Below are 24,548 nucleotides of genomic sequence, written 5' to 3' on the forward strand. Positions count from 1 at the left end.
AAACTAATTACACTTAAAAAACAGGTAAATAATAATTCTGGCCATAACCAGAGTAAATGAATAAATGACAAATATGTCACTACCGGCGTTTATGCTTCGGAATGATTCCAAAAAAAGGCTTATTATAAATATTTCAACCAAATGCACAAGCACAAGTAAGTAAAGACTGGCAAAATATGTGTTTGCCCGTATCTGTGTGCCGATCGTAAATCGAATCTATTCTACAACAGGCTCCCGTTACTAAAAATGACTATTCATTTGCAAAGTAAACCAACGGATAATGGGATAAATACTATTAAAGGCAAAACAAAATTGAGAGTAATGTAAAAATTTAATATAACATAATAATAATGAGAGATTTGTACCTTGTAAGGAAATTCGTACAAAATAAACTTTTATGGCTGATTTAAGCAAAATAAATAAGTTTACCAGCACAACAAATGCCGATTTCCATAGAAAAACTCTGATTTTTGATCAATTGGTTATCGTAGATGTAAGGGATTTGCAGCTTTAGAAGCAAAAAAAAAAAAGAAAATTTCTCATCTAAATGTAATTCGTCAGACAACAAATAGCCTGTCTTGAAAATTTGAAGCAACTACAAATGGGTAGATCAAAAGATACAAGCTTTATAATACGAAAAAATGACAATTATCATACAATACGTACGACCTACCCTTGAAGGCGATCGTAGATGTATCTATGTAAATTGGGCTAGGCATTCTATAAATTTCAAGCGTGTACGACTTCCCTATCAAAAGATGTTAAGAAATTTAAGTGCTAAACTTACCCAGATAGTCAGATTGCCGGTCATTGACAACAAGGTTAAATCAACACCTTCCAGAAACATAACGTTCTATCGGAAGCCGCCACAACGTACGGCAATTGATAATGCCAGCAAAGACCACCGTAAAGCTGCAGTTTTGCCTCTATCTGGGGTAGTTTGTTTTTCATGTGAATTACTTTCAGCGTTGCGTTCGGTTTGCCAATGCTAGCAACCACATTCTCAGAGTGTGGAGAAAATTTTACAACATGCCCACATTCGTCATGCAACGGTTTGTTTTCGATCGGCCAGCTGGAATTTTTCAAATCCCAAAAGAAAACATTACCCCTTGCCAGGGCTACGACGTAAGCCGAGTTGCTTAAATTCCAGTCCGCGTAGCTGAGCGGATTACTGTCCGTTTCGACCGAAAGCATCGATGTTTTCAGATGCACTTTGTACAGATGTACTACACCGCACTTTTCAGCAATTAAGAGATGTCCCGATTCCTCCGGATGCCATTTTGCAGACAGGACAGCAGAACCGAAGAAAAAACTAGGACCCTGAGCATAATCCTCTTTGCACTTCCACAAAACGCAGCTATTATCATCACTGCAAGATGCCAGGAATTCACCGTCCGGATCCCAGCTTACGTGGTTCACGTACGACCGATGTCCGTCCAACAGTTGCACGGTATCATTTTGGTCCAAATCGCTTTGGAATATATGGATCTTATAATCCGAACCGGCGCTCGCTATCACAATCTTCTTCGGTACCACGGCGAGTGACGTTTCCGGGGCAAAGGCTACAGAATGTGGTCTACTTTTGTGGTGGATTTCTTTCAATTGTTTCCACTCGAAGGATTCATTTTCGTTTTCTTCCTGATAATGGGAAAAGTAGAGAAAAATCGTTTGAAAAATAGCGTTACCCGAAGAGGGCAAACATGCTTACCGGAAAGCGCACGCTACCAAGCACAAGCTTGTCCATCAACGCAATGCACAACAGATTCTGCGACCATTCGTAGGACGATAGTTCGAAGGTAATGATTTGCTCAGGCAGCGTGATGGTATGCGTTGCCGGCGATCCTTTCGTATCCATATTTTGAGGCCTTTTTCTGACGATATTCGAATCCGAATCACTATCCGTTCAGTATACCAAAAGGGATGCAAGCAAGCAAAACAATGTTATTCCGCGCAATGCCGGTCTTTTGACAGCTGCGCGTCTTGTCAATATTGCACAAGATAACTATAGTCATTCGAAAAGCGATGCCTGCAATGAAAAAAAAGAAAACAATTAAATTTATTCTGAGTTTCAGTACCGAATTCACGTAAATCGTAAAACAAGGATAAGATTATTTTTTACAAACACAAGCACTCACTCATACGCTAGGCGAAAGTAAATTAATCCCTGCAAATGGGGCAGAGTATGCTGCTCGATCGACACAACGGTTTGCATGTCATGTTTGAAGTTCGAGCTCTGCTAATATTTGATGTCGTTTGCTATGGACCAGGCCTGAGAAAAAGAAGAAGAAAGTTTCGCAGCGCGAGACCGCGTTTACCAAAATTGATCCCACTGCATTTTTGCCACAATTATCGTTCCTATTTCAACGGGCAGTGCGTAAAACAAAGGCCAACGACGGAAATGACAAAGTGTTGACAGTGTAATCGAATTGGGAAACGTGTGCGGTAAGTTGCGTTAGTGAAAAAATGAATAAAATTTCTGCCGTAACACTGGCCGATCATGCACATTACTCCTCGAGACAGCGTTTTGTACGCGGCGCTTAAGATAATCCATGAGAGGGTGCATCCCAACACGAGGAGAATGTGTTTGAATGGAAAATGCATGTTGCATCATTTGCAAAACTTGTGGCATCAGGTTTACCTCTAGCCTTCCCCATATCCAAATTTTAGATCTAATCATGGCTTTCACCGCTTTCTGTCTAGTATCCTACGAAACAATGGTTCTGGTAAATACATGTGATTTTGTTTGTTCATCCGATGCAATCTAGTGTGCCTAAGTTTAGCGGCAAATTTCGTGACCCAATATCTTGTTCAGCGCCGCCATCCTATATAAGTCCAGTAGTTGTAGAAAGCAGTCTTTAAGGTGAGGAAAGGTTGTGAACGAGCGTGATCCCCTAGTCCCCCGGCCCCATAGAATGGAAATGGCTCACGAGGTAGTGGAACTTGCCAACGAGCTGGCTCGTGCCGTGAAGATAACGATGGATCCAGACGCGACACAGCAAGCTAGGATGGATGCGTACGTTGCTTGTGAACGGTATGTAGAGCTATCAGACAATCGTTGTCGAAAATTATTGATCCGGAGAATTGTTTCTTTACAGGTTCAAAGATGTATCTCCACTCTGTGCACAAGCGGGTCTTTCGCTGGTGACCGGTAATTATCCGCCAATCGTTCGCCACTTTGGACTGCAGCTAATGGAGCATACGGTCAAGTACAACTGGAACAGTATCTCGCAGCAGGAGAAAATATTCATTAAGGAAAATGCCATGAAGCTGCTAAATGCCGGTGTTGGCGAGGCACAGGATCAAAGTTTGGCTCATATCAAGGATGGTGTATCAAGGATTATTGTGGAGATGATAAAGCGGGAATGGCCCCAACAATGGACTACGCTACTGGTTGAGTTGAGTGATGCGTGTTCGCAGGGTACGGCCCAAACGGAGCTGGTACTGCTAGTGTTCCTCCGGCTGGTGGAAGATGTAGCACTGTTGCAGACAATCGAGTCCAATCAACGGCGGAAGGACATTTATCAGGCACTAACGGTGAATATGTCGGAGATATTTAACTTTTTCCTACGACTTATCGAACTGCACGTGGGCGAGTTTCGAAATGCTACAACCGTTGGTGACAAGCACAAAGCACACGGACACAGTCGTGTCGTGCAGGTTGCGCTACAAACACTGACCGGATTCGTGGAATGGGTATCGATCAATCACATCATGGCAGCAAACGGACGGTTATTGCAGATTCTGTGCATTCTGTTGACGGACGTCGAGTTCCAGCAACCGGCAGCTGAATGCCTTGGACAGATTACAAACCGACGTGGCCAGCTAAAGGATCGTAAACCGCTGCTGGTACTGCTCGAAGATGCACCGATCGAACATTACTTTCAAGCGGCCACACAGCCCGAACGTCTCAGAACGGAATCGTACTATTTGTTTCTGAAGAAGCTTATCACGGTGATGACCGGATTGGCGTCTCAAATGACAGCACTCTGGGGCAAAGAGGATTCGCCGCCAATTCGACCACACTGTTTGGCGACCTTCCTAGGTACGGTACTGATCTTTACGCAGCATTCGAGCTACAGTCTCACGCATCCTGCTGCCCTGATTTGGACCAGTCTGTTTAAGCACGAACAAATATCGAAGGAACCGCTAGTTCTCGGCTACATTCCAAAGGTGATCGAAGTGATCGGGCAGAAGATCATCAAGATTAACTATCCGCTAACGCGCCCGACAGAAATTACGCTAAATGCGGAAGCGTATGCCAGCCTCGATTATGACGGCGAGGAAGAATGGTTAGTGTTTTTCTTTCGCTGTCGTACAGATTTTCTGGAAATCTTTCGCCAAGCAACACTCATCGCACCGCTCGTAACGTTTTCCTACTGCGAACACTGGCTCACTGCAAAGCTGCAGAAAATGGCTACAACCGAGCGTAATACTGCGTGCAGTATTACCGATCCGATATATCTAGAATGGGACGCACTTACGAACGTGTTGGACGGTGTACTGTCACGCATACTGATGGTTACCGAGCGTCCCTCGGTGTCGGCCGGGTTGCGATTGCTCGAGGAATGTCTGAAGGTAGAATCGAATGATCCGCTCATCCTGTCCGTGCTGCTGTCCTGCATCTCCTCACTGTTCGTGTTTCTCAGCATGTCCTCGTGCCAGATAACGGCAGCGAACTGCGTGGCCATGACCGGTGTGCAGCTGCTGCCACGAGTACTGGAGAAGATATTCGCATCGCTCGTCTTTCAGGAGCCGGGCGAAACGCGCCACACGCGCACGGTGGAAGTGAAAAATCTCCGCCGTCATGCGGCCGCGCTGATGGTGAAAATTGCCCACAAATATCCTCTGCTGCTGTTGCCTATCTTTGATCAGATCAATACGAGCGTGAAAAATCTTATCATCCAACCGGAACGGCTCAGTAAGGTGGAGCAGGTAACGTTGTTGGAAGCGTTGCTGTTAATATCGAATCATTTTTGCGATTTCGAGCGTCAAAGTGGCTTCGTAGGGGAAGTCATCCGCGAAGGTGTATCGATCTGGGGTGGGATGTTGATGCCGGTTGTGAAAAATGCGCACACCTTCATAGAATTTGTCGGATTAAACCATCCAGCCATCGAACCATTTGCCACGACAATTGAAGATCCGTACAATGTCAATCGCAGGCAGCTTACGTACGCGCTTGCGCTTGTGCTGGGAGTGATTAAGCGTTGTTCCTGGCCAGATGATCCTGATCGGTGCTCGCGCGGTGGATTCGTCGTAGCACTGACCGAATCGGGCAATCCGATCTGTCGAAATCCGGCCACCTCCCACGTTGTCCCACTGTTACCTCACATTCTATCGCTTATGCGATGTCTCAACGAGCTGTGGAAACCGGACGCTTTGCAATCGTTTTCCGACTCGTTCCGCAATGCCAATGGGATGCAGGAGAGCGAGAAAAAGCAACTGCTCGGTGTATCACCGGTCCTACAGGATCCGCTCGATCCGTCGCAAAAACTGCCACCAACGGCTTTCGGGCGGATGCAAACGTTTTTGTCGAACATCTTCGAGCACTGTTACCATATGATGGGGTCGGCTGGGCCGTCGCTAGGGCGAGACCTTTATGCGCTGCCCGGCATCGCGAACGCTATCGTTGGAAGCGTGTTTTCTAGCCTGGAGTACGTGCCCGACTTTCGTCTCCGCACCATCGTGCGCGTGTTTCTTAAGCCATTTATCTACTCCTGTCCACCAGTGTTCCACGAAGCTGTCCTGTTGCCAATATTTGCCCACTTTGTTCCATTCAGTAAGTAACACTTTCCAATCCGGGCACGTTTGAATAGAGAAGGAACGTATTAATAATTTTTTTTTGTTTTCTTTCAGTGCTGACAAGACTGACCGCTCGCTGGCATTACATTACATCGCTGTACGAATCGGGCGAACTTGGGGAGGATGTTAGCGACACGCAGGAAGTGTTAGAAGACATGCTCAATCGTACGCTCACCAGGGAGTACATTGACGTGCTGAAGGTGGCACTGGTCGGTACTACCATCGATCCGACCACTAATTCAGCTACCGAGGGGACAGTGGCCGGTGGCATGGATCAGGACGATCAAAGTATGGACGGTACACCGCAAGCGCTGACACGTGCAGCACAAACTGCCATGACGTCGGAGGTCATTAGTGATTTGGGTGGGAAATTGTTGAAGAACCAATACACCAGCAATCCGATCGTGATGACGGTTTTGAGGTACGAGACACCATCCCGGTTCTAATTGAAAAAAATAACTAAACTTACTAACGCATGTACATTATTTTACCATTTTCAGCGTACTTTCGTGGAATGATAGCATTTCCAGCCTGAAAGCGACACTCCTGAGCGGTCCAATCATACGCTTCCTAGCGTCGGAACAACTGATCACCGAAGCTTTGGCATCCAACATTATTGTCGCGGTGCTGAAAGCTCTTCAGCTGCATGGGCAGCACGAATCCAATCAGGTGCGTTAGCGAACCCAGTGGCACATTTCGGACGTTTGAAGTAGTTTTGTGCTTAATGAATCTGTTAGGAAAAGTCATTCATATAAAATTCAATTGAAGTTTCATTATAATTACAAGAATCGACTCCCAAAAGATTGGTGAATCTCGAATAATTTATTAATCTTTTAAGATTCACGAATCGTTAAAGATTCATGGTTTAATATTCGCTTCTGAAATTATCAACCATTTGCTTGATTGAGGGGGGGAGGGAGGTCCCAATGTCTGCATCCCTTCTGGGCAGTGTAAAATAGGAACGATTGTTGCCCGTGTCCATCCTTGGGCAAAACTGCTAAAGAGATAAAAGCTGCTAACCCTATTGATCAGTCTGCTGATTGAAACGAGTAAATCATTTACTATAAATTATGGAACATTTTTCACAATATTTAAGTATGCTGACCATCTAGTTTGTGGGTTATCAACAATGCCAAATTTCTCCCACCCCCCTCCCCCACCCACACCGCCCCATTCCCACACACACACACACACACACACACACACACACACACACACATTTCGCTAAACCAAGCAAATGGGTAAAAAATTCAGATGTCAATATTAAAATTTAGTATAATGTTTAAAGAATTCGGCAAGGGCAGGGAGGACAAAGAGTACAATGAATCTTATGCATGAATATTTCGAGATTCGCGAATCATTCATTCACCTGAAAGATTCATTCATATTCATGAATCTGAATCACATTCATCCAACACTAGTTCGAAGGCTAAAACTGTTTCTTTCACAATCACTCCTCCTTCCAGACATCGCTCATTACGCTCGGTGTGCAGGCGTACGAAATACTGCGGCCCAAGTTCCCGAACATACTCGAAGTGCTGCAGCAGATCCCGAATGTAAGTGCTGGCGACATACAGAAGCTGGACGAAAAGATATCGTCCGGCAGCACCAAGGGCAACAAGATCGACAAGGCAAAGAAGGACCTGTTTAAAAAGATTACAACGAATATTATCGGGCGTAACATAGGTCAGCATGGTCGGAAAGAGGTGAAAATACTGAACCTGCCACCGATCGTTCCGCCGCCAAACAATCAACGCTCGTCAAACGCATTTAACTTGATCGAAAGCAACCAGGAAACTGGGCTGGCGCATTTATTCACCAGACGCAGTTAGTGTGTGGCATGCAGCTGTTTCGATGTTTTTTTTTTTGGTGAGCGAGCATCTCATTGCGCGCACCGCATCCCGTCGATAATAGTTCATACGAAAGGCTGTTTTTTTCTTTTGACAGGGAGAACGACGGAGTTTCCGAAGCATGCAATCAACTTTTGTGAATATCTTTTTTATTATAAATTAATATTTAGGCTTCTTGGTACTTTTTTATATTTATATCAGTCCATCGTGTGACTTCCGTTTACGGTCAACGACTTATGCGTGTTAAGTATGTTTTCGGAAAAAAAAAACATTGTAGAAAAAAGGGATGGTAGGGCAAGACGAGATCGAGACAGACGATGTATGTTACGCTTATGCATTTGTTTCTTTGTTTGTTTGTTTGTTTTTTTGCGTGTCCATTGGATTACCGTTACCGTTTCTTCACTTTCAATGCAAGCGTTATCAGTGTCAGGGCGGCAGCAGCAGCTGGTGTAAAATAGCTATTGTTTTTTTCTTGTGTAAAAATTGGAAATTAAATTTCTCTATTGTTATGATCGTCGGATCTTCGCCACAGCATTTGTGTAGCTATGTTTTGGAAAAGTTTTTGAAGTGGAAGTTCCACTCCTTCTACCCTATCCCGGTTTCTCCCTCCGCTTCGAACAGGAGCTGTAGGTTTGTTAAATATTTTTATACGACTGCGTCTAATAGGAGGTGAGATGTTAAGCAAGATATTCTCCGCTACCGTAGGTACACATACATCTCGAACACCGTTGTTTAGGGACGGGGTGAAGGGCGATATTGATGTGCTTAAAATGCTAGTTGTGCATTTTATTTTTCAGTTCGTGTTCGTCTAATTTCAAATGTTAGGTCTGCATCAGATACCGTAACGGAACCACGTGCATGAGTCAGGGAATTGAGAGAGGACGAGAGAAAGATAGATAGGTGAAACGCATATTTGCGATTAAGTCAGACAAGTAAGGTTCCGTAAGGGTTCCGTAAGTAAGGTTTTCCTAATTATTATTGTAGAATGTATGTGTGTGCGCTGGTGGGCGATTAAGTGAATCGATACGGAAGTGTAATATTTATAACATTATTACATGATACACGCTCATTGCGTCAAACGACCGGGAAAATAAATATATAAGAATTAATTCTTGTAAATGTACTCCTTAACAAGTTCCAAGATCTTCCTTTTTATTTCAGTGCAACTTTTCATACAACGTATACATAAAAAAGCGACAAAATTTTTTCGATTTTTTAAACGCTCACGCTCTTAAATTAAATTTCTATTAAAGAAACCTATACAATTTGATTGGTTAAATGGTAATCTGTTAATTTTACTATTCATCTGGGAAACATTCGCTTTTATTAAATGCATATGTTATTTTTACGATTCTTTTCAATTGTAATCCTCTACTCAACTGACAGGCACTTGGTACCTTGTCTATCATCATCTGTGGTAGATTCTGCTTTGATCGTATTTTTTAAATACTGCAGTATCTGATTCACTGCATCCTTTCCCGCAATACCTGCGATGTACTGAAGCGCTACATAATAACCGTCGTTCTTCCGCTGTAGGTTTAATGCTGCAGTCAAATAAGGGTCATCGGTGCATTCTGTTTCACGGGAGTCACCCTCGAGTTGCAATGTGTCATCAAGTCTTGGTTTCTTCTCGTTACTTCCATTTTGCTGTTCTGTTTCATTTCCGTTTGAAATGTGTATTGTATTCGGTTCCTGTGAACTGATTTGTGCGGCGCGTCTTTTTCTCCTCTGATGTGACCACGTGTTCTCTCGAGCCGTTATTTTTAGTAAAATATCATTCGTTTTGTTTAATTCGCCCCCACTACTATCCACATTAATGGATATTGCTTGTAGTTTACTGGTGATGTACTTTCGAGCCGATTGGACTGAGTCCATATCATCGGTGGTGAAAATTCGGCAAGACAACGCTTTTCCCGGGATTTTCTTTTTGCCAGGCGATACACCATTACCATTTGCCGCAAGACTGTTGGGCACGAGGGACAGCGGTACACTTGCATCGAAACTCCATGCTACGGCCCACCGTGTCGTGTTGCCTTGACAAAACCGACTCACGGTGATGTTCTGTATGGATCTACTTTCCAGCGATCGCAATATCTTTTCGTAACTTTTTTTATGCCCTATCATCGTCGTGTACACCGTGATGCGATCCTTTAGATGTAGGCTTTCTTCTATGATTTGTTCTATAAATTTTACCTCCCCACCTTCAGTGCTCAGTTCTTCAAGCGATCCCGTACTAGCGTTCGAAGGTTCCCGCCGTCTACCGGTGCGATCGTTTGGTTTTAATTCGTTCGAATTGCTATCGAAAAACGGTGGATTGCACATACAGAAATCGAACCGTTCCTCGGGCAAGTCCTTCAGCACGTCCAGTAGAATTGTATTGCCCTCTAGCTTTTGAGATTTCACGCTAATGCAATGTTGCAACATATTTCGGGTAACGTTTGCCTGAGCGCTTTCCAAGCTGTCTACCGACTTTTCGATGGCAACCATGTGCCAGTGTTGATTGGATTGTACCACTGCTAGCAGTGGATAGATACAGGATGCTCCACACCCAATATCAATACCACGAACTTTTTCCTTTTCCTGCCATTGTGCTACGGATCCGATATCCTCCAGCCAATGGATGTAGTTTAAGCGCAGGGGAAGTGTTGGGACCAGCTTGTTTGGCGGCAGTTCCAGCTTCAAGCCGAAGTCGCGATCAAGCAAACACTTTGATAGCAGATGAACTGCTTGTCTGTTTCGGTAGTCTAACTTTACTTTCCCGGCCAAGTCCTGAAAATAAGGTACACTGATGTTAGTTATGAAGAATGTCGAGAATGGAAGATATGCTTACCACACTGGCCACCTCATTAAGCTCAGGAAATAGTTGAACTAGATGCTGAAAGTTTGGCTTTTCTCGATATCGATTTCGTGGGTGCATAAATTCGTTAACTGCCATTGTTTGGCGCTACTTAGCCGATTATTAACCAAAAAGCGTGCCAAGTTGCGCGGCTTTTCAGCATGAAGATAGCGGCATGGGTTTGTTTACATTCGATTTCACTCGATAGCTTGAACGGATGAGAAAGCTGCCCGAACCATATTGTGAGCTGAGGCTGAGAAAAGCACTATGGTCGCTTTATCGTTAATAAACTTTTCCGAACGTTTGCATGGGTTAAAATTTAAACTAAATGAATTTTTTACAGCTATTGGTATTGTGTTTGAATAAAAATAACCACAAATAAGTCGTGTGTGAGTCGAATAAACGGCCACTCTTATTAATTTTTCAAATTTATTCGCTCACTGACAGATCAAGGAAGTCAAACCCGAGAACAAAAAAAAGGCACGGGCAAATTGTCATAAATGAGCTCCAGTGAAAAAACTATACCAATTTCGCCGCACGACACGGGTGCTGCACGCTGTTTTGTTGATTGCGATTGGAGTACTTCGGTTATTTGCGTTGATGACACAATGACAAAAAGATTTCACCGTATGCTCCGAGCACGGTGAAGTGAAAATAGAAGAAAGCATAACCAGACGGAAACAAGCGGACGTTAGCTAGCCTTTCCAACAAATTTGAGTGTGAAGAAAGTGCGTGTGCGTGTAGTGTGTCGTCCGCCAGTGCCCTGTATTTCTGTTTCCGTTCTATTGTGTCGTCTCCGTTTTCCATCTACACAATTGTGCTCCCTTCAGAACGTCCGGGATTGCGCACAGTACAGTGCAGTGTGGTGAGAAGTGTATTACTGTTATTGTTATTGTTGGCGTTTCGTTCCGTACGCGGCAAAGTGTGTGCCATCTTTCGTGATTTGTTATATAATTGCATGTACGTATGTGGCTCGTACACATATGCGCCAATGCCATGTGCCACCCTTCCCACACGCAGTGATTCAAACGGAGCTACGGTGCGTACAGTGCGAACCTTCCCATTTGATTTGTTTCGTTTCGGCGACAACGGCGCGATTCTGATCATCGGGCTAGAGCGAAAAGTAGGCCTCGTCGAGCAAGTCATCGAGTGTAGAGAGAAAGTTTGGGAAGTAAACAAAACAAGGCTGACGTAATTTCCAGCAGTGCATACTAAGCGAGTGTAGTTGTGAGTGAGAGTGTGTGTGGTTTGTGTCCGAAATTTGTCTGCTGGTCGCTTCTTTTGCAACTGGTAAAAGAAGCAAGAACGACGTAACGTTTCGTCCCCTGCCGCACCATGTACACGATGAAGCCAATTCCGGTCCAACAGCTGCCGACACAACAACAACAGCAGCAGATGGCCATGCCACGGCAACCTAAGCTGACTCCGATCACAGAAGACTACGATATCTCCAACACTGTCCTCGGTCTCGGCATCAATGGCAAGGTGGTGCAGTGTACGAGCAAGGCGACGGGCCAAAAGCATGCCCTTAAGGTAAGATAAACACGGGAGGGTATCAACGATCATGGGGTGATGGACGTAAAAATGCACCAAACACTTACTTACTGTCTCTATCCGGCGTTGCAAGTGCCGACTCCTCCTTGTTGATTTTGTATTTGTAGCTGCCTTCTACGATTTTTGCGATGTTCGCATCATCTCATCATATGGTGGTGCTGCGTACTTGGACCGATCATCTAGGGAGTTTGCATCTAAATCACAGCACGGGTGCTATTCCGCTGATTAAGGCGTAGTATTTGTGCCGTTTATGGTAGTCACAATGACACTCCTAGCGTTATTGCTATGATCTCGGTGTGGTGACCACCATCGAAGAAGCGTTTTGGTGCGTGTTTGCTTTTTCGTTCTTCTGTCCACGTAATATCGTGTGGCTCAGGTGACCGCGCCGTTTTTCGATACAGTTTTATCTTTTTAGCAAGATTGATACGATCGCACATGTAGCAACATGTATGGCCTAATGATAAGCGTGAGTGTTAAATCGCGCCGGCCACGAGCTCTGTGTGCATGGATTAAACATCATAGTAAAAATAGTTTATTTTTTTATTTTTCTTAGCATAATAGCATTTATGGAGTAATTTTTATTGTCTATCCGGACACCAGAAAAGTTAATAACCGACCAAAGTCAAGGTTTCACACATAGCATTGGATTAGCCTAATTTATGGCGAATTACTGTCTCATACGACCTTTTTCAAATACAATTTATATAAATAAGGTAGAAGCTATGTTCAAACTATGTCAATTAAATGCTTACGGGCCAAACTAAAATTATTATAGATAATTCAAACCCAGCAAATGTTGATCTTTTGCTAAATTAAAGAAGTAGTTATATAAAAAATAGTTCCACTCATTCCTGCATAACCCCTAATATCTACTGTTCTGACATCGACTATATCGATTGAAGATTTTACAAAACAATGCCGATGTCTTTATCGGCAAATTCCGTGGAGTGCCAAGGTGCGCAAATATTATTCCACCAGGAACAACATGTTTCCTCGCCAGCCTTTGGTACACATGTATTACGATTCCTAGTAGACTTTCAGTCCTATTTGATAATTAAGTTTTCTTTTTCTCCAGAAGTATAAACGACGATTAGGCATTATAAAAACCGAATTTGTTATAGCCAGACTAGGCAGCGTTCCTCCTTTTACGATTATCTATAGGGATTGTTTGCTAGTAGTGATGAGAATGTTACATGTTTTTCGAAACGAAAGAAAATTGTTTGTTATCAGAAAGGAACGGAACGAACCTGGTAGATTCTTTGAATCTCCTTCAACAAAAAGAAATGAAAATTGTCACAGTGTCTATCTGTGCAGGAGTTGTCAATCTAGTCTTCTCATCCAGGCAAGAATATTGTGTATCAAGGACCTTCCTTCGTTGGAGAGGACCATAAGTTCCACTGAAAGTATTTTTTTCACTTGATTACTTTCTCTGATTTCTTCTTCTTGCCACGTAGTTGGATAGTTAATGCTACGGAAGAATGGCCCAGACGGGATTTATCTGATTTTAATAACCCAAATAGACCGAGTGTTAACACTACTATGCTCCTTTCAGCGTTGCTTTCGTTGTAATATAATGGCACTTTATATACGAAAAATGGATTAGAGTGTACGTTTTAACATTCTAAACGCCAAAAAAAAAATGTAAGCCAAAAAATCTACTTTTATTTGAACCTAGGTTCCATTCTTCCCTTTGAAGGAACGGACTTATTAGATTCGGAACGAAATTCTCATCACTAGTAGTGGCTAGTTTACGCTTGCATACAAAAATAATTAATAACATTAGGCATAAAATATCGTCTTCAACGATTTAAAACAACACAGCTAGGCTGTTATTTGTGAATAGAGATATGGTTTGATTTAAAGTCACACATAAACTTTTAAGTTAAGTTAATTAGCTGGATAAAATCGACATTTTAGTATCATTTTTGTATTCTTAAGCATTTCACAAGGCAAAAAGTAATTTGTAATTTGTGACATATTAGAAATAATGAGTCAAACCAACGCATCAATAACACAAATCCGACGTTTGTTATTTCATATAAACTACATAAACTGTAGAGAAACAGTTGCAGTAACTGTAGCGGACAGTTCTGGAACAGCATTTATCAGTGAAAAAATAGAGTTAGATAAGGGATATAGATTGTAACACAGATATCATCAAAGGCTTCTTTCAAAGGCTTTCTACTCTTTATAAAGAGCGGCAAATGTAGTCTCAGAGACCTCTATAAAAAAACGCAAGAAAAGACTTCTCATAAGTCTTATAGAACTCATATAACACTATTGTAAAACCGAGCATGCCCGGAATAAGGCAAAGAACAGGGAGGTAATGGCTTATTATTAATTGTTCCAGTCACAAATGGTGTTGATAATACGGATAGATAGATATTACGGGCTGACAGATAATCTGCCTCTGCTGCAGGAGTTAGTACAGATTAGATTCGTTAATCATGCTCCATTGCATTGGAGCTCACATCAAAGTTCCACCAATACGAACGCCTTTAATTTCTAATTTTATCAAATTATTTTAATATCGATACTTCATTAATAACATTGATTTGCAAAGGACGATTGTGCGTTTCATTCGTAATTATAAATAACATTCGATTGGTAGATAATTAGCATGAAAGTAATTTATTTTTAGAAAGTAATTTATTGACGTGTTTTCTGTTAAAAAAAGGAAGATGTTTGAATTGTAATTTTGCAATAGTCATTCGCATTTTAGTGCTCTATCCAATGACGTACGGGAAGTATCGTTCCCTTCACAAGCCCTCAATGGTTTCCCCGACGACGCCACATACGACGGTTGGAGGTTGCCCGGTAATGTTCCATTAGCCTTTGGCCAATTACCCTTTTAATCTATTTCCATCCGGAAACTGGTAAGGTTTCGCCGCTGCTTAGCGTAATCGCAGCCGAGGAATGATGGTTGTCGGTTAGTTGGTTGGAACTCATTCGCGGTTTCGTGCGTAAGAAAAAATGAAACGGATCGATCGGAACCGTTGTTGCTGCACAACTACAAAAATATGTACCTCAATGCGACAGAATGGCACATTTGACGCTATAATTTCACAATCAAACCGATGGCACGGTCGTTTAATTAGCACACACCCCCTGACAAATGTTGTAGGAGATGATGAGATACATACAAAGATCTATCTGTACGACTAAAGTCTGTGTGCTAGAGAGCGGAGCATATGTTGCTCCGCTCTCTAGATGTATGTGGACCCGATGTATGTGGACCCCATTGCGATGTGACTCAATCGCGTTTGTGTCCTCCCGGCGGGCGACTTGGTTGCAATCGCTATTCGTAATTGGCGTGACTAAGGTAATGCACTCTCGAAATGTCTGACTTTGGCTCCGTGCACATAGCACCACACATCAATCAGCTGAATTTGTCCGCACGTATGTGGTGTGTCAGTCTGGTCGGTTGGTGGGCTGGCTCTCCCATAGAGGGTAGTTTGACCGCCACAAAAAACAATTATGCACACGCGATCTACACCAGCAGTTTGGCACACAGCGTGTTTCACTTGTACCACAAAATGCAACACCTTGCATAGGTTAATCGCGGGAAGCAGGAAGATGACCTCATAAACATGCTTGGAAAGAGTAGAAAAGCAAATTCATCACTTCATCTCTAACGTAAATAAACAGCACACCGCGAAATTGCTTGACGCCGCCACACTACACTAGAGCGACCGCCGTGAACAAGAAACATTTTCCCTGCAAAGCAATAGATCATAAATGATCCGGTCCGACAGACAGCAGGCGCAACAGCTCGCCAACCAGTCCGGCCACCCGAAGGAAGCTGTCTGGGTCGTGGCGAAGTTATGCAAAGTCGCCCGTCATTTCGTCATTTGCTGCCACCCAGAAGACACGACACCGGGGGCCCGCTGCAGCACCTGGGTCTGCGACACCTTCTTATCTTTACCACCTCATACGATATGCGCATAACGAGGCGGGTGATGCAGGAGATTTGCTCCCTTCCTTTTTCTCACTCCCCATGACGACTTCCCCTTTTTTATATCAACACTTCCCTGACGCACGCTGTACATGGCAGCGACACGTCCCCCGTATCAGTTGATGATATGAAAATGGAGCGATAAATCAGACTGAAATTAGTGCCACTATGAAGCGCATGTGTTTGTATGTGCAAGATAGAGGGAAAGGGACAGCATTTTCTTATCGAGACCAGTTTTATGCTCGATAGATTTTGGTATCTTGTTGTTGATGGACACCGAGCGAGGAAAGTATGCACTTAACAAAAGGGCTTTTTTTGGCTCTCTTCCGTGGCTGGCACACGACGACGTACGACGCACAATAATTGACGGTTAAGTGTTCCCCAAATAGTCAGAGCGAAACGGGCAGCTTCAAATGACTTAAAATATCCAAAGTCTGTAGATGTTTTTAAAAAAATAATGTTATTCTGTTATATTGTGCCAGATATCTTATAAAGATATCTTTTCAGATGCACCTAACAAAGTAATGTTCTTACATTATTTATGACCTTCCTCGCTAAGTCGGTCTGAATTTATCAATTGAATAACAAGAATTAAGTGATAGTTTGCTACAGATGAACCTCTGATATTCGATCTGCGTCGTCTATCAATCACTTATCCCAGGTTTTCACATCTCAATTGAAAGCTGCCATATTTTCTATGCTCATGTAAACGAACAGGGTCATCCGGAGTCTCCTATCGATAATACCAGCAGATGTTCTCAATTATGCCTGTATTAGACGTACCACGAGCACTCCAAGTTGATCGCCACTGTTTAATAGTTGGATTATTTTTACCCAATTTAAAGCATAAATGTAGCTGCTTTGCCAAAAGCATTATTTTAACTAGCTTCTCATTAGCTACTTAGCGCCATCCGTACCCGGAATACTAAGTCTATGGGTTGTTCTTTCTAGTTCTCAGCATTATCCATTGCAATCGAGACCTGCGCTTTTTGTGTGAAATACTGTTATGCCCTACCACTCACGCATGTATCTCGAGATAAATGTTTTATATTGTCATCTTTTTCATGTTTGATACATGCAAATTGAGTGAATTTCTTACGAAATTAAAAATAAAATCTCCCCAGCGTAATGCGTCGTGAGTGAAAGGTTACTATAACATTGTCTTTTGTCTCGTTTATCATTAGGCTGAAATTTTTTGTAGATTTTTTGTTGGTATATGAAAATTTGAAACAATTTTCCAACGTTTGAATTTGCAAGTCATGCAGATAGGGAAGTTGATGCCATTATTTGTAAATTCCTTGTGACAATTAAATCTCCAAAGATGAGGTTTCCATCCACTTTTACTTGGCTTGGCTTAATAGTATTACAGGAAGCATTCTCTGGTACGACAGGATCGTTTTCAAATATACTTTACTCGAGGTAAGCTTAGTCAGACTTCTAGAAACTATGATTGCATCTACAAATTATTTATATATTTACATACGAAACATTCAAAACCTTGGAGGCTGCAATATCTTCAGTAAAAATGGTTTGAGTCTTTGATCATGGTCGACAGAAGGCGAAAAGATCATGTTTTGACAGTTTTCTAGGCTCTTCGTTAGATGCTTAGGCAAGAGATTAGGAATCCCAAATACCATTAAATTGTGCCGTCTATTTTTATCAGTGTTTTGAATGATTATTTTTGTACTCTATTATGCTCTAATTCATCAGTGGTTATTAAGTTAAATGAAGCAAGTGCTGATGGAAACACATGGGGAGATTTATTTAACAGTTCCCAGTGTCGTATGTCACTGTATGTATGTAACACACGAAATTCTTGAAAATTAAGAAAATAAACAATATCGATTTTTTATGCAGTGAAGAACGGCCAGGCCGCATAAGTAATATTGAATTATTTTTATGTGTAGTTTTATCTAAAAACTACATATTTTATCATAACATCTTAATGTGTACGGATGCAACTATTTGATACAATTATATTTCACCTTCCAATGTTCCTGTAAAAATGCTAAAAGCATTTTATAAATATATTTTAGGTAGCACCTTAGTAAACAAAATTACGAAAATACGTAAATAATATTAATTGCAATATAAATTTCCCGCTACATGTCGTATATTGCGACCATCACTGTAGCGCCAGATCTTCACCGTGCAGCGATAAGAGCTATAAATCCAGAAAAAAAACACTAATAGTTCGCAGTGGAATGACTTTCTTTCATCATTCGAACGGATCATCTTTGGTGGTCCTTCTATTTTTCGCTTCCAAAAATAATCGTGATAATGTGTTATGATGATTCGAACCGCTGGGACATTTTGTGTAGTTTCCAGTGATAAACGTATCTCGTCAACTATCAAGTGATTGGAAGCGCATTTAGTAGCTCACCCATCCGTACCAGCAGTAATTAACGCCCATTAAGGCGTCTACGCTCCATGACTAAACCGAAAGTGAAGTAGATGATGCTGTGCGGATTACCGGTGACCGGATGATGTTGGGCGGTGACAGTTTACTCACTTACGGCAGCCTAAAGTGGTGGCAATAATTCGATCGATTTCCTGTTCCTTCCTCGTTTCTTGAACGGACTTGACTGTAATCAGAAAGCAGGATGATGTCAGGTTGTACCACTATAGTCTTCATACTTGCTGCGTGGGATTGCGGCGTACGTAAGATTGCTTGCGGTTAGATTGTTGGAGTGGAAACTGTACGAATGGGTGGCTTAAACCAACTCCAGCCACGTAACGTAAGCATTGCAAGAAAGAGGATGTTGACGGCAGACTGCATTTACAGGGAAGACACGTCTCTGTTTGGGGTTTAAAATTTATTTTTCTACCGTTAGTTGAACTTATCGTATTGCCTTCAGTATTACTCATACACCAACTAATCTGGCGCTTATTTCACCTCGATTCATCTCCACAGGTACTACACGACAATGCCAAGGCACGGCGCGAGGTGGAGCTACATTGGCGGGCGAGCGGTTGCCGAAACATTGTAAATATCATCGACGTGTACGAGAATAGCTACAGCGGCAATCGATGCTTGCTCGTCGTTATGGAATGGTAATATATACACACAATAATCGAACGCCGGGAAAATCAAGATTTGTCCTCGGGGTTTGGAAATCGGAGCGGAATAATTAAGTAGCATTTATTAGGCGCGTTAGGAGGAAACGTTTCGCATCACACCACCACCTGGTTTCGTCATCTGTATTCTGATTGCAGAACAACCAATTGCAACGCTTTCACGCGCACATTCCTACGAAACATTCCTCGGAGAACGTAACGTACGGCCTAAATTTAAACAGTTTATATTTATCGGCCTTAACATTCACTGGTACTGGACGAGGATAATTATACTGAGAAGCTGCACACCATCAGCTGGATAGAGGGTGTCCAATTACGTCCCAATGAGGAAGAAAAATAAAGCCTTTTATCGTGCGTTTAGCTTGTGGTTGAGCAATGGATTCGTTACTATCAGTCGCGGAGCGGAGATTTCCTTCTAAAAGTTTTTTTTTGTGGGGTTAAAAGGCTAGCTTAATTTATTTATCGGTTGTCAACAAAGTTCTTTAACTGTTTCCTTTCTTTGCTTTGTTTGTTTTAGCATGGAAGGTGGAGAACTATTCCAACGAATTCAGGAACGACAGGATGGTCCATTCACGGAACGAGGTAATACAAAGCGTCAGTTTAATCAGCGTTCTCACTGTGTCATATCCAAAACATGGCGATCCATGCCACCACATCGAACCACCAATATTAAGACTGTTTGATTGTGCGGTGTATCTGTAACACTTTTCCTTCAATATCTCCATACACAAGAGTTATAATCTAAAGATGCATGGAAACATTCGTTCGCCGGTAATCGTACTAATGTTTGAAGTAGTGTTCGCTACAAATGATCACTTTTTTGTGTCTTGTGAAACGGGTGTCCTTAGGCCTGTTTTGTGAGGCTGCTTTAATGATGTAAACAAACCTTATGGTGTCCTATATGTCTCTAAAGAATTAAAAAATTGCTGCCTTCCTCGGACTTACACATAAATAACAATATGCCATTTTATAAACCACGACCCTTTTAACGAACCCAATCCATGTGGTGTGATGCCAGTAGCTTTCACTGTGAAATGAACCTCTTGATAATAGTTGCTATCCGGACCCAGACATGCTGCTACTGCAATTACTGCTTAAAACGATAAAGAAAATAAATACATATCGGGAGGGGAGGGCACTGGATTGATCTGACGTTTTTAGGGCGCCAGACCTCCAGTCGCGTACCGCGAACTACCATTCTACCATGGCAATCTATCATCATCTTCGTTTTGTGTTATGCTCGCCCATGCTCTTGGAATTCCACCACATACATGACTAAGCGCGGTATGAATCATGGTGTCCGCGGTGTTTGTTTATCGTATTTCACCATACCCATCTACATAATGCGAGTAGTAGTTGTTGCATTCGGTCGTTTGTTCCGCAACCTGTGGTACAGTTTTGTACGTCATACGATTGACGGTGGCACGGTTGGCAGATTGAATGGTTTTCGCTAAGATGTACAATTGATTTTCCCTTTCGAGCTGCGATGGCTGTATGTGAGGGTATTACTGCTTTTGATAGAACTTTTTGTTTGACTCTAAAAATCTTTCGCGCATGATCTTTGTCTGCACGTCGGACCGTGGAGCGATTGATGCCTATCTACCACACCAGAATGCCACTCTTCTTACACGGAATGCAGCTTCCTATAACTAAAATTCTTTTTACGCTGTTTAAGCTTTTAGTTTTACTGTTAATCTTAGTTTTGGAAGATTTTTGCATCGATTCGTTTCATATACTACATCTTTCAGTATTATTTTGAATATCATTATGGTTTCATTCTCTTGTTCTTTTCCATATCAACATTCTCTCTCTTTCTCTCTCTCTCTCTCTCTCTCTCTCTCTCTTCCTACGACACTCCTTCTCTGTTGTCTTCTTGTGCTTCGTGTCTACCGTTTCCTTGTTTTTTCCGCTTCCGAACCGTACATCAACCTACCTTACCAACCACCTGTTTAGAGGCCGCCCAAGTCATGCATGAAATATGTGTCGCTGTCAAGTACTTGCACGATTCCAACATCGCACACCGTGATCTCAAGCCGGAAAATCTGCTCTACACATCGCCCCACCCGAACGCCATACTAAAATTGACAGATTTTGGCTTCTCGAAGGAAACGTTCATCAAGGACACACTGCAAACGCCCTGCTACACGCCCTACTATGTCGCGCCAGAGGTGCTTGGCCCGGAGAAGTACGATAAGAGCTGTGATATTTGGTCCCTGGGTGTTATCATGTACATACTGTAAGTGGGGTTTGGCAGGAGAAAAGCTGTCGTAAGTTATGGAAAACTCTAATGTTTCAATTCTCGATTTTTTTTTTAATTTTTAGGCTGTGCGGATTTCCACCATTTTACAGTAACCAAGGCCTTGCCATCTCGCCTGGTATGAAGGCTCGCATCCGTACCGGACAGTACGACTTCCCGAACCCGGAGTGGAAAAAGGTGAGCCAGGCGGCGAAGGACCTGATCAAGGGTATGCTTAATGTTGAGCCAGAGAAGCGTCTAACCATCGAACAAGTGATGATGAACCCATGGATTCGGGTAAGTGTGATGGATGTGATGAAGGTGCTGGAAGATGGAAGAGAACGGTGCGATGTAATGTGGTTTCGTTTTTTCATCCATACGCACCGCGTAGCGTTACACGGAGGTGCCACAAACTCCACTCCACACTGGACGTATGCTGAAAGAAGGTGAAGAAATCTGGCCTGAAGTGCAAGAAGAGATGACCCGTTCGCTGGCCAACATGCGAGTTGATTATGAGGTGAGTAACTGAAGCAAAGCAGAGATGTTGGAATTTGATCGTTGCGGATACGTTGAGCTGGTCCGGAAATTCGTCCAATTTTATGATTTGTTGGAGTTGCGATCCTTGTCCGTGAAGCTTGATAAGAAGAAGGTTCAGTTTTAATTTTTTCGTAGTTCATTTAAATTTGTTTGAAATGGCATCTCTCTGATTAAATTAAAAATGACCTTAATTAATAATTTACAATTATAAGAACAGAATATTTCTACCGTCTTACTTACCATGAGTGAAACCTATTTGACCTTCTTGGTTTACCGTTCAGGATTGAGCGCTGTCTTCTGCCGATTCGTTATCCTGGCCAGTCTGACAATCATGTAGTCCTCATGTGTCCATCTGTGGTAGGGCTCAAGAAGACTTTGATAAGTGGACTGTCCGGTGCTATTCTCGTGACATGACTAGCCTACTAGTCTACGTCTGTCGCACAGCTCAATGGGTTTGTGATTGTGATGATCTTTATCGAGCCTAATGTGGTTCCACACGGGGTCAAAAATTTCCTCTCGAACAGGACTATAAGATCTTCGTCTGTTTTGGATTAGATTAAGATTAGTACCCATGTTCCAAGAATGATCGAAACCATGCATGTTTGTAGTGAAATAGGAATTAAAACATTCGAACTAATGATCATTTTTATCACTTACAGATGCACATCAAGAATCTGGATAGCTCAAACAATGCACTGCTCAACAAACGACGAAAGCGCGTCGAAGAAAAGGCTGTCCCCAAAGAGTAATTCGACGCTGTTTATTTCAACATTCATGCTCATAGTGATCACATGAATCGCTTCGGGTTCGCATTTGGTGCAACAGCATGTGTCGCGAAGCGCGGACACATTTCTTCACACGTTTATAACGGTTTTATTGTTTATCGATGTAGCTCACGGAAGTTATTTTAAAAGTTTTTCACAGAAAAGACTAGGTTTTAATCAGTGTTAGGTATATTTTGCTGCAAACTGTAACTGCTTGTTTGTTTTAAATCATTTTATTTTGTATGACCGAAGATGCATTAGCGTCGGGTGAGGAATTTTAATTTTGCATTGACAAACAATCGAAAGACGACGAGCTCTGCATATGGCACACATACACATCGACCGTTTTACCGTAGCTTATCGGAAAATGCACTAGAAGGGTTATTAGGGGAAACGGACGAGGTGCTAGAGTTACCGTAAAGCATCACATTTATATAGATACATATACATATGTTTAATGTATAAATATTTATAAAGGTGCGCTTCTACCGTCCGTAAGCTTTTCTTGTTTATTCTGTATCTCGAGCGTAGGTTGGATGTTGGACAAGACAAATCTTTCGGTGATGTGCGCGCGCGTGTGTGTGTGTGTAATATGGAGTTCAACTTGTTTTTAATGTGACAGGGTAAGCAAGCGCATAAAAGAAGACTTTTTTATGGCGATAATAGTGTAGAGCTCGAGGAAGGAAATTTTTAATCAATACAACAAATATCACGTACGTAAAATCGAAAAGGGCGTGTGTGTTACAGCGAGTCTACAGGAATCGAAAACACATGATAAACACAAACAAAAAAACGAGAACAATAACCTCCAGGCTAGCTTAAGCTTTTTCGCGTTTTAAAAGAAACCAAAACGGGCTTAACTGTGGAATTCACCAAGAAGCAAAGCTGTGTTTTTATTTTGCTGGTGGCGCATTTTACGCGTGTCGTTTATCGGCAAATTGTGTATCCATCCATGGAGAGCAGTGAGACATACTTTCGTTACATCGATCATTGAGGTGGGAGTGAAATAGAATGCAATCGAAACATAGCGTATGACATCAAAAAGACTTTAACTCACGTATATGTCGACTATCTATTGTATTGCATTATTACGGCGAAGGATGAAAGGAGGAGAGTTTTAGTGCTGGTTTTTGACTTATTAGAATGCTTTTCCTTAATGGGGGCCGGAGTATTTGAAAGGATCCACTTGTCAATTTAACATTCTTCCTCTCGCTTCCTTACTATTGCCCTATTCCCTGTTCCAGAAGCATTTGAAAAAAAAAACGGCTAAACACAGATACAAGTGTGTGTGTGTATGTTGTGTGTTTGTGTGAGTGTTCTTGTTGGTAATTTCATGCTAGATCTCTCTCTATCTCTCTCACTTTCCCTTCTATTCGCTATATTTATTCCTAACACATCACGTAATAAACATTCCGTGTTCCAATGTCCGTTATATTACCTCAGCCAAACCACTCACCCATAAACAATCCAGTCGATCAGGTTGATCGATCCGAACGCATTTTCGGGTCATGTAAACGGGATGCTTATGCTCCACCGTCAAAAGAACGAGCATTTAGTTCTGCAAAAGAAATCGTACCACATATTCTGCAGGTCAGCATAGCGGGTAAAGCACACAGAAGCGCCAAACGCAGAAATCAGTCACAACGAACATAATGTTGAGGAAAAGAAGACGATTGTAATCAATCTTACTAGGTCTACAGGCTTGACCCTTTATTGACCCACTTTACTGCTACTACTACTACGGCTTGCCGGAAACACGCAAAATTCCACTCGTTTATTCGTTCTTCTATCTTCCTCTCGGTGATTATAAAGATTGTCCCGGCTACTCGTAACGTAACGAAAGGTTGTTCAATAGTTAGTGGCAATATGCGCGCAATAGTTTTGGGGCGCCAAAAAGAAACAAAACAAACAAAAAACACGAAAAAACATTTCGTCCAAC

At 42.3% G+C, this 24,548-nt stretch overlaps 4 protein-coding genes across 4 annotated transcripts; 2 read left to right on the forward strand and 2 right to left on the reverse strand.

Annotated features, from left to right (window-relative positions):
- Positions 1-822: 822 nt before the first annotated feature.
- LOC126556213 (nucleoporin Nup37) lies at positions 823-1,883 on the reverse strand. The gene is made up of 2 exons (XM_050211440.1): positions 1,709-1,883; positions 823-1,638 (listed from the first exon to the last, which is right to left on the reverse strand). Exons 1-2 carry the CDS (start codon positions 1,853-1,855, stop codon positions 823-825), a joined length of 963 nt encoding a protein of 320 aa, XP_050067397.1. The 5' UTR covers positions 1,856-1,883.
- A 965-nt stretch (positions 1,884-2,848) lies between these two features.
- LOC126568774 (exportin-5) lies at positions 2,849-7,631 on the forward strand. Its single transcript, XM_050225391.1, has 5 exons — positions 2,849-3,031; positions 3,096-5,776; positions 5,854-6,220; positions 6,300-6,468; positions 7,266-7,631. The coding sequence occupies exons 1-5, from the start codon at positions 2,913-2,915 to the stop codon at positions 7,629-7,631; spliced, it is 3,702 nt and encodes a 1,233-aa protein (XP_050081348.1). The 5' UTR covers positions 2,849-2,912.
- A 1,389-nt stretch (positions 7,632-9,020) lies between these two features.
- LOC126556075 (U6 small nuclear RNA (adenine-(43)-N(6))-methyltransferase) lies at positions 9,021-11,298 on the reverse strand. Its single transcript, XM_050211272.1, has 3 exons — positions 11,248-11,298; positions 10,480-10,593; positions 9,021-10,418 (listed from the first exon to the last, which is right to left on the reverse strand). Exons 1-3 carry the CDS (start codon positions 11,290-11,292, stop codon positions 9,021-9,023), a joined length of 1,557 nt encoding a protein of 518 aa, XP_050067229.1. The 5' UTR covers positions 11,293-11,298.
- Positions 11,299-11,797: 499 nt separating this feature from the next.
- LOC126556168 (MAP kinase-activated protein kinase 2) lies at positions 11,798-22,597 on the forward strand. Its single transcript, XM_050211390.1, has 7 exons — positions 11,798-12,018; positions 18,909-19,048; positions 19,590-19,654; positions 21,026-21,308; positions 21,395-21,605; positions 21,700-21,825; positions 22,505-22,597. The coding sequence occupies exons 1-7, from the start codon at positions 11,821-11,823 to the stop codon at positions 22,592-22,594; spliced, it is 1,113 nt and encodes a 370-aa protein (XP_050067347.1). The 5' UTR covers positions 11,798-11,820; the 3' UTR covers positions 22,595-22,597.
- The last annotated feature ends 1,951 nt before the right edge of the window (positions 22,598-24,548 follow it).

Source organism: Anopheles maculipalpis, chromosome 2RL, assembly GCF_943734695.1.
Source record: "Anopheles maculipalpis chromosome 2RL, idAnoMacuDA_375_x, whole genome shotgun sequence".
NCBI classification, from domain to species: Eukaryota; Metazoa; Arthropoda; class Insecta; order Diptera; family Culicidae; genus Anopheles; species Anopheles maculipalpis.

Bases quoted from the DNA above. Each gene is read 5' to 3' on its own strand.
- LOC126556213 (XM_050211440.1), bottom strand. From the start codon at position 1,855: ATGGATACGAAAGGATCGCCGGCAACGCATACCATCACGCTGCCTGAG. The intron at 1,639-1,708 runs GTAAGCATGTTT...TCCCATTATCAG, and splicing joins TTGGTAGCGTGCGCTTTCCG to GAAGAAAACGAAAATGAATC.
- LOC126568774 (XM_050225391.1), top strand. From the start codon at position 2,913: ATGGAAATGGCTCACGAGGTAGTGGAACTTGCCAACGAGCTGGCTCGT. The intron at 3,032-3,095 runs GTATGTAGAGCT...GTTTCTTTACAG, and splicing joins GCGTACGTTGCTTGTGAACG to GTTCAAAGATGTATCTCCAC. The intron at 6,469-7,265 runs GTGCGTTAGCGA...TCCTCCTTCCAG, and splicing joins GGCAGCACGAATCCAATCAG to ACATCGCTCATTACGCTCGG.
- LOC126556075 (XM_050211272.1), bottom strand. From the start codon at position 11,292: ATGGAAAACGGAGACGACACAATAGAACGGAAACAGAAATACAGG. The intron at 10,594-11,247 runs GCACTGGCGGAC...TCGGCTAAGTAG, and splicing joins AACGGAAACAGAAATACAGG to CGCCAAACAATGGCAGTTAA. The intron at 10,419-10,479 runs GTAAGCATATCT...CCTTATTTTCAG, and splicing joins TTAATGAGGTGGCCAGTGTG to GACTTGGCCGGGAAAGTAAA.
- LOC126556168 (XM_050211390.1), top strand. From the start codon at position 11,821: ATGTACACGATGAAGCCAATTCCGGTCCAACAGCTGCCGACACAACAA. The intron at 19,049-19,589 runs GTAATATATACA...TGTTTGTTTTAG, and splicing joins TTGCTCGTCGTTATGGAATG to CATGGAAGGTGGAGAACTAT. The intron at 21,606-21,699 runs GTAAGTGTGATG...CGCACCGCGTAG, and splicing joins TGATGAACCCATGGATTCGG to CGTTACACGGAGGTGCCACA.